Below are 11,786 nucleotides of genomic sequence, written 5' to 3'. Positions count from 1 at the left end.
TAATTTGTTTTTAGTGTATGTGGGGGGGAGTATTTTGCCTGTGTGTATGTCTGTGTGCCATGTGCATGCAGTGTCTGTCTATGGAGGCCAGAAGGGGGCATTGGATCTTTTGGAACTGGAGTTTCAGGTGCGTATTAGCTTCCACATGGGTGCTGGACATTGAACCCAGGTCCTCTGGAAGAGCAACCAATGCCCTTAATGCCTGTGCCATCTCTCCAGTCCAACACCCTACTCCTGAGATCAGTTTCCCAGGGCCTTTGAGGATGCAGGAACTTTGGCCTGATTTCCTGTTGCTGAGTGCTCTGGACTGTCCTTTCTCACTCCTCTTTTTCATGGATCACTTTCTCTGTGTGTAGTCTGTCGGCACATCACCTTACTCCTACCCAAAGATGGGCGGGAAGGAAACCTTCTTCAGTCTGGGCCCTAGCAAGGACTGCCACTGATCACACACCTCTTAGCTTTCTGGTGCATACAGAAGGAAAGACCCAGGATTTGCCAAGCACAAAGCTTGTACCATCTGGAAGACCCTTCTAAAGAAAGCAAATATCACTGGGGTAAAACACCATGACCAAGGCCACTAATAAGAGAAAATGTTTAATTGGGCTTACATAGGTGTGATGACTGATTATGGTTGTCAACTTGACTATATCTAGAATCAATTAAATCCCAAGCAGCTGGGCACACCTGCAAGGGATTTTCTTGATTGGATCATTTGAAGTGGGAAGTCTTACTCTGTAGCACGAATTATAAGTGGTCTTTTAATACAAAACTTGGAGCCAGATATTGGGGTAAATGCCAACAGATAGGAGAAACAAGGGAACAAGCCACTGCCATGTCTCACCTCGCCAGCTCCACGAATCCTCTGACTAAACGTCTCTGAGTCCTCAGCCGAAAGGAGTCCAGCCAAAAAGGCTCTAGCTGGAAAAAAAAAAAAAGCCTCAGCCAAAAAGGCTCCAGCCGAAAAGGCTTTAGTTCCTGTCTCCTCACGCCTCATATACCTTTCTCCACTCAGCCACATCACTTCCTTCCTAGTGCTGGGATTAAAGGCATGTGCTTCCCAAATACTGGTACCAAAGGCATGAGGTCCCAAGTGCTAGGATTAAAGGTGTGTGCCACCACTGCCCGGCTCTCTTTCTCTCCTAGACTGAGCCAATCCCATGTGGTCCAGAATGGCTTCGAACTCACAGAGATCCAGACCGAGCTCTGCCTCCCGAGTGCTAGGATTAAAGGTGTGTGCTACTATTGCCTGGCCTCTATGTTTGATCTAGTGGCTTGTTCTGATCTCTGATCTTCAGGCAAATCTTATTAGGGTACACAATATGTCACCACATCACTCTAAATCTGGGCCCCACTTTCTGGAGGCAGCCCACATAAAAACACGTAGGAGAAGGCAGCTTTTGCTTTTTGCATGCTTGCCCTCACTCTCAATGGCAAGTTCATCTATCCTGCCACTAAGACACTCTTGTTTGTATTAGAACCTACTTCTTTTGGAATCCAGGGTAGACTGAAGACCCCCTGAGACATCCAGCCTTGTAGACTGAACAATTACTTCATTCTTGGCCTTTCCCGTGAGAGACAGACATTGTTGGACTAGCCACAGCCTGTCAGCAACTCTAACAAATCTCTTTTTAATGTGTATTCATTCTATCAGTTCTGTTTCCTTAGGGAACCCTGACTAATACTGAGGGTTAGAGTTCATGATGATGGGGAAAAGGCGTGGCAGCAGGAACAGCTGAGAGCTCACATCTCACACCATAACCAGGATGCAGAGAGCGCAGAAAGCTTTTGAAACCTGAAAGACTGCCCCCCATGACACACCTCCTCCAAAGCCACACCTCCTCATCCTTCCCAAACAGTTCCACCAGCTGGAGAGAGACCAAGTTTTCAAATATATGAGTCTATGGGGGCCACTCTCATTCACACCACCACACCAACTTACAGATACCTCAAGGCCTAGGCAGAGGGGACACACGGAGAGGTCCGGTCTGAGCTTCCCTTGCTCTGTGTGCTCATAGGGGTCAGGGCTGCAGAGGCCCCTGGCCATACACATATACTGCACCAATTTCATTTTGTTATATTTGGTTCTGGTGTGTGTGTGTGTGTGTGTGTGTGTGTGTGTGTCAGCTAGAGAATAAGCTCTGGCTTTATCCTCAGAAATACTGCCCATCTCTTTTGAAACAGGGTCTGTCGTGGCCTAGAGCTCTAGCTGGGCTGGATGGCCGGCCAGAGAGCCTTACAGACCCCAGTTCTGGGATTATAAGAACAGCCCACCATATCCAACTTCAAAAATGTTCTTTAAAAAGTTGAGAATTTCAGCCGGGCGTTGGTGGCGCACGCCTTTAATCCCAGCACTCGGGAGGCAGAGCCAGGCGGATCTCTGTGAGTTCGAGGCCAGCCTGGGCTACCAAGTGAGCTCCAGGAAAGGCTCAAAGCTACACAGAGAAACCCTGTCTCGAAAAACAAAAACAAAAACAAAAAAAAAAAAAAAAACAAAAAAAAGTTGAGAATTTCATACATGTATATGTGTTTTGATCAGATCCACCACACTCCCTTCCCTCCAACTTCTCTCACACCCCTCCATCACTTTCCTCTCCCAACCTCATGGACCCTTTTTTAAACCCACTGAATCCAGATTAGGGCAGCTGTCTACACTCATCAGAGAAGCTTCTTCTTGCGGTTGATGGCAGTTACTATGTCTGCCATTTGTATGTGGGTCCCGGAGATTAACTAGGTCCTCATGTTCGTGAAGCAAACACTTTACTGAGTGAGCTGTTTCCTAGCACCCCACCCCCACCTCACCCCCCCAACCCCCCACCCCCACCCCCAGTTTTGTTTTCTGCAAGCAGTAACCAGGCCTCAGGCTCACTCCCACCACCGAAGCAGTACTGAGTGTCTGTCGTTTGCTGTCATACAATGCGTATTGTGAAGTGGACAGAGGACCCTGGAAGGCCATGTAGGAAAGGGGAGGTGCTGGGTCACCCTGTTGCGCAGTGACACTTGCGGAAACCAAGGGCTGGCTGCTCTGTCATCTGTCTGCGTTGGCTCCTTTGAAAGGCTCGCATGGTTAAAATGAAACCACGCTTTTGTGCACAGATCTACAACCCGCCCACCTTTGGCTGTGACAGAATCTAGCCATTGTTCTCTCTCCATTAAGAAGAGAGCCAGTGGGCGCGCTCATGCTGAAGGCACGACGTCATTCAGATGCACTCCTGAAAACCCTGGGTGTTGACACATGGCTCGCCGCCCTTCGTCAGATTGAAAGTGAAATTGCAGCGGGTTCTGAAGATGAGCATTTCAGAGCAGAGATGACTGCAGCACATCGCTTCATTAAGAGCACTGGAGAGCTGCTGAGCCTTCCTCCAAGGCTCAGCTACAGAAATGTCAGGACATGTTTGAAGCACCAAACCCCTGAGAGAGCGTGAGAGGACCCAGACCACAGGCAGGGCCGTGACTTGGGAGGCCCAGACAGTTATCTCCTGTGAATGTCCACAGAGGCCTCTGAACCCCTGCCCAGGGACAGTGAGGGACACCTGTGTCCCACAATCTGTACTCCGCTGTTTCCTCCAGACACTAGTATTCTGTCATCTCACTATCCCATACTTTCAAGCCCCTGCACCCCATCTTCTATACACTACCTAACCAAAGGCCTGCACCCCACAACTGCACTGCTTACATCAAACACCTACACTCTACAACCGGCCCCCTACTGTCTATACCAACTGCCTGCACCCCACCCTACTGTCTATACCCCAACCCTGCACTTAATCCTGTGTAAACCTGTCTGTGCTTCTCGCACCCTGATGTCCTCACCATCCTGCTCAATGAAGGCCGGTTCTAACAGGATTCTACCAACCCTCAGAATTAGTGCGGCCTCCTAAAGAGCAGGACAGCCACCCCCAAGGTGGTCAGTCTTTAATCTTCAAGCCTCCATCGCGATCTCCTGGGACATGCCCTCCTCTAAGATGGGCCACCATCTCAGTAGTATGCACACGATCTCCAGAAGATCTTATTAGCGCTCCATTTCTTAGCAACACTGCTGTCCCCAGACCATGCATTGTTCTGTTTTGTTTTTTAGACAAGGTTTCCTTATGTAGCCATGGCTGGCATGACACTAGCTGTGCAGATTAAGCTGGCCTCAAACCCGTGGAGATCCTCCTGCCTCTTGCTTCCAAGTGCAGGAATTTAAAGGCATGTGCCAGCATGCCCAGCCTGAACCATGAGCCACCATGCCTAGCCTGAACCATGAGCCACCGTGCCTAGCCTGAACCCCGCTTTGGCTAGCAGGAGCCTGAACAGCTGTGCCCATGAAGAGGCAGGACTGAGTCATTGCGTGTGCTCCAGGGCTGCTGTCAAGGTCAGCTGCAGGAGCTCTTCAGCTTGTCTCTCACCGTAGCCCCCGGAGCTTTCCTTCAGAGAAGCATTTCCATTTGGCTACGCATTGTGCCCTGGGAAAATGTGTCCTTCTTGGCCAATGAAAAGTAAAATTTGCCAGATGTGTGGGGGGGGGGGTTCTGGGAGGATACTCTTCTTCCTCTCTGCTGCTTCCTTCATCTCCCCTCTCTGCCTAAGCACACCCTGGGTTCTGCAGGTGGGGGTGCTGCTTTTCAAGTGTGAGGACAAAAGTCATTCATTAGACAGAGAACTATAGGAGCCTAAGTCCCGAGGGTGTCGCAGACCTTGGGAAGAGAGGGAGGGAGGAAGACAGGCAGGCAGGCAGACCTCACTTGGCTACTTGACTGTTTTGCAGGTTTCTTCACACTCCATCAGGAGAGATTTTAATCAAGGATCCCCACTTGGGAGTTTCTTGGCCCATTAAAGGGAAATGTCTCAGAAGAGACCACTCTAATAGGATGCAGGGTGCATTGGAAGCACGCACCATTGACTGCCAATGAGCCTGAGTCTTCGCACTCAGCGATGCTGATCGAACTTCATTTGGGACTTAATGAAAACAGGGATTACTTGAGAGGAACGAAATGCACTCCGTGGATTACAACCGAGAGACTTAAGCAGCACATTTGGAAAAAATAAATTAAGAAAAAAAAGAAGGGCAGGTCCTACTGAGTCTGGTGCCTCCCAAGTGGGACCCAGTCCACCAGGAAAACAGGGGTGCTTCCCTTCCTTTCGGGGCTCCAGGATGCCCAGACCTTCCCACAACTCTGGGAAGGACACAGGCATCGTGATGGAATTGTCTTCTTTACCATATTCATAAAATAGAGCTGTTCTACTGCGTCTTGATCATAACTAAATGTGACTTTTTGTTTACATTAGACACTTTAGACTTATCCTTCCCCTTCTCCCCGAGAAGTCCAATTAGACATCCTGGGAACAACAAAGACAACAAAAGAAGAACTCAGAAAGGTATTCAGTGAAAGCAAACTGGTTAGGGCCCCAGCATTAGAAGATGACCTCGGCCCAGGGCTTCCTGAGATCAGTATAAGGTGGTGGGGGCAGACCACCCCCCCTCCAGCTGACTCCTGAGTTTCACCCCTATTATGGTTAGGGTTTTCAATGTCTCTCGCAGACCCAAGGTTTGAACACGTGTTCCTGAACTGCTGGTGCCATTTGGGGAGTCTGTGGAAACATGAAAAGGGATAATGTAGCTGATAGAAGTAGGTTACTGGGGGGTGGGCCTTTCCGGGTTGTACCCAACCCTCCTGGGTCCTCCCTGGATTTCTGCCTCTTGGTCTGTTGAGATGAGAACAGGCTCCCCCACAGAGTCCTCCCGCCACCAACTGAAATATCATCATCCCCTCCCCTGTGAGATGGACTGAAGTCCTCCGGAACTGCGGGCCCAGACAGACCTTTCCTCCCGAAATTTTCCTTTCCGGTGTTGTCACAGCAACAACTTCCATTGTTTAAATCTAAATGTCCCCCTCTGCAGCCCATCATTGGGCTGTGACTGTTTAGTCCCACACGTGTGGCACTGCTGGGAAGGCCGTGGGGCCTTGGGAGGCGGGGCTGGCCTGGTGGACGTCATTCTCTAGGGGTGGGTCTTTGAAGGTGGTACCAGCTTCCGGCTCTGAACTGTTCTCCCTGCTGCCTTTTGAAGACGGACACGCCAGCCACCATGGGTGAATTCTCCTCCTCCTCTTCCCCACTATGACAAACTGAAACACCTCTGAGACCACGCACCGAAATAATCGTTTCCTCCCTGAAGCTATTTCTACGAGATATTTCATCCCGGTGGTAAGAATAGTAATACAGAAAATTGGTTCCCAGTGAGGTGGGGCCATCGCTATGATTTCCTTAGCCCTTTTAGAGCTTTTGGAGCTGGTTTATGGAGGGAATGTAAAGGGTTTGGAGATGTGGGCTAGGAGGATCTAGAATGTTATAAACAGAGCTTAATGGAAAATGCAGGGGGGGGGGGGTTCAGAAGACCAGAACACTGATAGAAGTGCAGGCCATAAAGATTGCTCCTAAGGCTTTGAGTGGGGGCAAGAATTCTGTCAGGAAACAGACAAGGGGCCATTTGTGTCACATTCTGCAGATGAAAACATCTGGCTGTTTGCGCCAGAAAATCTGAGTGAAGCTCACTTAAAAAGCAATGGATTAATTTATTTGGCAAAAGAACCTTCAAGACATTGTATTGGGGCTGTGGTGTTGTTATTGCACATTGCTTTTAGTCAGATTTACAGTGAGAATCCGGCAGGAGCAGGCTGGAGACCAGAACAGAAAGATAGGCGTAAGTTAGTGAAGGAAGGCGCATAAGCACATTTACAACTGGCTAACACAAAGAAAGGTGCCTTCGGGCCACAGAGAGTGCAAATGTAAACTCATTTGAGAACATTTCAGTAGAAAGTCTCCAGGATGCCCAGCTGGAAAGCAGCCACATAGGGCAGCATCTTTCCCAGCTCACCATGCAGGCACTGGAATCCAGTGCAGCCGAGGTCACAGGAGAGGTGGGGCACTTCTTGAGTGAGCAGCAGTACCTGGTATCAGCCAAGTAGGATGCAAGAGTTACAGGGTGGTGGGGGTTTGTACCAAGATTCTAGGGAGCAGAAAGCCTGTGGGAATGGGCAACATGCAGTCTGGTCAGCTCTCCTTCGTTTGTCTGAGCTCTTAAGTAAGTGATGGGAAAAGGAGTGAAGGTGAAGCCTGAATTTCATTTAAGAGTCTAGGATGTTGGACACACTAGCAAACTGGGGTGCCCGCTGAGGAAGGTGTTAGGCCCTGAGTGGCGCTGACTCGAGAGAGACCATATATGTTATAAATGCAGGCCACAGGCCGCCCAAGACTGTTGGAGCCCAGGTGATGCCGCTGAGCCCTGAGTGCCAGACATGAAGCTGCAGGATTTGATCTTCTGGGCTTTGGTCTTGCGCTTGTTCGTTCTTTCTTGTCTTCCTAATCCTCTTGACTGGGATGGGAACTCTTCTGAGGCACTGGATAAGGGAACTCTGATGTTTCCTTTTTTTTACTTTATGGTGCTTACAGAGATTGCTTTGAGTTTCAGAAGACACTTTGAACAGTGTTGGAACTGTGAAGATTTTGGGAGACTCGGGGTTGACCTAAAAATATTTTTCAGTACAGCATAGCTGTGAGGCTTTGGAGATGGGGCGGGGGCTGTGTTAGGATTTGAATATAAAATTTACCCTGCAGGCTCATGTATAAGCACTCAGTCTCTAGCTTGGGGCGCTGTTTTGAAAGTTGTGGCTCTTCCAGGAGGGGTGCTTGCCTGGTGGGAGTAGGTCTACAATGGCGGGCCTTTAAAGGCTCTGCCCAGTTCTGGTTCTGGCCGGCTCTGTGTGTGAAGACCTCCACTTCACACTCCATTGTGTTCCTTGAATGGGGCCACTCAGCTGTGCCTTGCTCACCAGGAAGGACAGAATCATGAGTCAAATCACAGCCTCCTGCTTTAAGCTGTTTCTGTGGGGTCTTCCGGGCAGCTCTGTATTCAGTTACTTTTCTCCTTGCTGTAACAAAACACCTGACAAGAAGCAGCTTAAAAAAGGAAACGTTTTAGTTTAAATTAAAAAAAAAAAAAAAAAGGATTACATTGTGTGTGTGTGTTGTGTGTGTGTGTGTGTGTGTGTGTGTGTGTGTGTGTGTGTGTGTGATGCATGCGAAGCCAGAGGACAACTTGATGGAGTCAGTTCTCTCCTACCACATGGGTTCTGAAAATCAAACTCTGGTTTGGGAGCTTGGCAGCAGGGGCCATTACTCACTGAACCATCTTGCAGGCCTAGATTTGGCTTACAGTTTGGAAGGGATGCAGTCCACCACGGGGAAGGTATGGTTACAGGAGGGTTAGGTACCTGGTCAGAGGGCATCTATAGTCAGGAAGCAGAAAAAAGACAAGAAGTGAACTATAAAAGAAACCTCAAGATTCAACAGCGATCCACTTCCGGCAGGGAAAGCGCTACCTTCTGCATTATAAAACCTTCCTAAACAGCCCCACTAGATGGAGAACAAGTGTCCATGAGCCCGTGGGGAATGCTCTGTATCCAAATCACAACAGGGACTAGTACAGCAATGCAAACGTACCTGATACAGGCTGCAACGCCAGGCCAAGTTCAGCAGACTTGTAGGAGGGCTGATCAGAGCCCCCACTGATGATAACCATCCTGTGAAAGGCTTCCCTTCCCCAGCAGGTCCAAGACCCGTCCCCACTTTCATTACATGGCATGGGAGATACCGTGAAGGGGCAGAGGTGACCTGAATCAACAGGGGATCCCACCACTGCTGTGGGATGTTCTGTATGGCAAATGTGTTGCTCTGATTGGTTAGTAAATAAAACACTGATTGGCCAGTAGTCAGGCAGGAGGAAGTATAGGCGGGACAAGGAGGAAAAGAATTCTGGGAAGTAGAAGGCTGAGTCAGAGACACTGCCAGCTGCCACCATGACAAACAGCATGTGAAGATGCTGGTAAGCCAGGAGCCATGTGGCAAGGTATAGATTTATAGAAATGCGTTAATTTAAGATATAAGAAGAGTTAGCAAGAAGCCTGCCACGGCCATACAGTTTGTAAGCAATGTAAGTCTCTGTGTTTACTTGGTTGGGTCTGAGCGGCTGTGGGACTGGCGGGTGACAGAGATTTGTCCTGACTGTGGGCAAGGCAGGAAAACTCTAGCTACACACCACGTCAAGAGCTCATCCAGGAAACTTCTTTATCCCTCGAAGACTATGGCACCAGACAGTGGACAGCACGATCAAAGATGAGTGCAGCCACAAAGCAAGTGCTTGATCCCTGCACAAGCGCTGAGCCCAGGAAGAACACGGCCTCCTAGGACTGGAGAGCTTCTTCCTTCTAGAAACAACAGCTGGGGATGAAGAAGATCCTTCTGTCTCTTCAAGCACCACCCAAAGGGACCCACTGGAGACTCAGCCACACGAGAAAAACCAGGCAAGCTGAAACAGCACAGCAAAGACTCTGAACATCAGATGTCATGCAACCACAGTCCACAAAGTATATCATACCTGCACTACTGAACCTAAACATGGTGACTGACTGCTAACGGAAACGGGCTAGGTACGACCTGGGCTGTTTTCATGGAAGAGTCAGCATTTCACACCACAATAGAACGAAACACCCAGCATACCAAGAGCCAAGAACACTGACATCTCAAAGAGTTATTGACCCTAACACTGAAAAGAATCTGATCTTGGAATTATTTAAGAGAAATATTTTAAACAAGCATGCTCAAAACGATTCAGTAGTTAATTGCAAACTTCCTTGAAATAAATGGAAAAATAGAAAAACCTCAACAAAGAAACAGAAGTTATGAAAATAACCAAATGCTAATTATAAAACTGAAGATGGCAAGTAGACTGATGAAACATACTCAGTTTGAGCAACCAAGGGGAAAAAGGCCTGGGAAGATGAACAGATTCTCAGGAACTTGTAGGAATAAAACAAAAGACCCAGCATGGTCTTCTTGGGTGACAGCTGAGCTGGCATGAAGATGGGAGTCCCAGCTCCAGGACCCACATTTAAAAAGCCAGGAGTGGAGATGAGGGCTTGTAGTCCCAGCTCGGCAAGGCAGAGTCAGGAGGGTCCCCAGAACTCACTCGGTAGCCAGTCTAGACAAATGGCAAGTTCCAGGCCAGTGAGAGAAAACAAGGGGGATGGTATCTGAGGAATGGCAGCTGAGGCTGACCGCTGGCCTTTGTACACATGTGTGTGCACACACATGCATGTGCCACAAAAGAGCAAACAGACACAGACACACAGACTCATAGACAGAGACAGAGCAAGAGAGAGAGAGAGAGAAGAGAGAGAGAGAGAGAGAGAGAGAGAGAGAGAGAGAGAGAGAGAGAGAGAGAGAGAGAAGAATCCCCATGAAGATTGAAGAGGAACCTGAACTGCAATGAGGCCGACTAGTAAAGGTGCTCTTCCTCAGAGCCAGACTACAAAGCCTGAGAGAATTGGCTGCTTTTGAAATAAGTGCATATCAACAGAAAAGCTATGAGGCATACCAAGAAACAGGAACTATTTGAAGGGACAAATGTCCCTAAAGAAACATTTTTTTTGTTTGTTTAACTGCTTGATGATAATTCTTTTTTTTTTTTTTTAAACAGATCCTGCCTCAAGTTTATTTGTAAAAACAGCATGGGGTCCTGATCATCTGCAAATAGTGTGTAGGTGTGTCACACCAGTCCATCTGTCTGGCAGACAGAAACCTTTTCTATGGGGCCTTCACAGGGGCCTGGGCACCTTTGGGAGCCTGAGCTGGAGCTGAGGCCTCTGCCTTGGTTTAAGCCTTGGGCTTTGGTTGGCAGAGCCTACGACCCTTGGCCATGTAGCTTCTAATCCGCTTCCCGAGCTTGGGGTGAGCGATGAAAGCGAGACGGTTGAGCTTGCGCCTGGGGCCCTTTGGCATCTTGGGCTTCAGCGCCTTGGGCTTCACCAGGGCCTTGGTGGCCTCTGCACGCGCACTCACTGCCTTTGCGTTGTTGGCCTGCATCTTCTTCAGGCCTTTCTTGTTGTGCTTCTTGGCAAAGCACATGTTCCTCAGGAACTTGGGGTCCACCCCCTTAAGAGATTCGTATCTTTGTGACCGGGGTTTCTTGATACCATTTCTGTGCCATTTTCGAGATTGGTTATGTGTGGTGTGGTTCTTGGACTTGGCCATTTCAGAACGGTAACCGGCGGCTCCCAAAGAGCCTGGGACCGGAAGAGAAAGAGAGCTTGATGATAATTCTAAACAAGAGGAACACCCCCTCCATTGCTGGTGGGAGTGCAAACTTGTACAGCCACTTTGGAAATCAATATGGCAGTTTTTCAGAAAATTGGGAATCAGTCTATCTCAAGATCCAGCTGTTGGTGTTTGTTTTTGCTCTTTTGGGGGGCCTACCATCCAGCTCCCAAATAAATCACACATGGAGGTTTATTCTTAATTATAAATGCTGGGGCCTTAGCTTGGCTTGTTTCTAGCCAGCTTTTCTTAAGTTATCCCACCTACCTTTTGCCTTTGGGCTTTTACCTTTTTCTGTTTATGTATATTTTTTTTACTCTTATTCCACGGCTGGCTGTGTAGCTGGATGGTTGAATGGCTGGCCCGTGAAGTCCTCCTCCTTCCTCTCTCATTCCTTGATTTTTTTCTTCCTCTCTTTTCTCCCAGATTTCTCCTTCTATTTATTCTCTCTGCCTGCCACCCCTGCCTATCCTTTCTCCTGCCTCACTGCTGGCCATTCAGCTCTTTATTAGACCATCAGGTGTTTTAGACAGGCAAAGCAACATAGCTTCACAGAATTAAACAAATGCAACATAAAAGAATGCAACATATCTTTGCATCATTAAAACAAATGTTCCACACCATAAACAAATGTAAAATATCTTAAAATAATA

The 11,786-nt window shown here is 48.5% G+C and overlaps 1 protein-coding gene across 1 annotated transcript; it reads right to left on the bottom strand.

The window, feature by feature from the left end:
• Nucleotides 1–10,517: 10,517 nt before the first annotated feature.
• On the bottom strand, nt 10,518–11,213 carry LOC102923288 (large ribosomal subunit protein eL29). Its single transcript, XM_042277489.2, has one exon. The coding sequence runs from the start codon at nt 11,068–11,070 to the stop codon at nt 10,693–10,695; it is 378 nt and encodes a 125-aa protein (XP_042133423.1). The 5' UTR covers nt 11,071–11,213; the 3' UTR covers nt 10,518–10,692.
• Between the last annotated feature and the right edge of the window lie 573 nt (nt 11,214–11,786).

This window comes from Peromyscus maniculatus, chromosome 1 (genome assembly GCF_049852395.1).
Source record: "Peromyscus maniculatus bairdii isolate BWxNUB_F1_BW_parent chromosome 1, HU_Pman_BW_mat_3.1, whole genome shotgun sequence".
NCBI classification, from domain to species: Eukaryota; Metazoa; Chordata; class Mammalia; order Rodentia; family Cricetidae; genus Peromyscus; species Peromyscus maniculatus.
This window is presented reverse-complemented; position numbering and strand designations above follow the sequence as displayed.

Excerpts from the sequence above, each read along its gene's own strand:
- LOC102923288 (XM_042277489.2), bottom strand. The coding sequence starts at position 11,070 with ATGGCCAAGTCCAAGAACCACACCACACATAACCAATCTCGAAAATGG.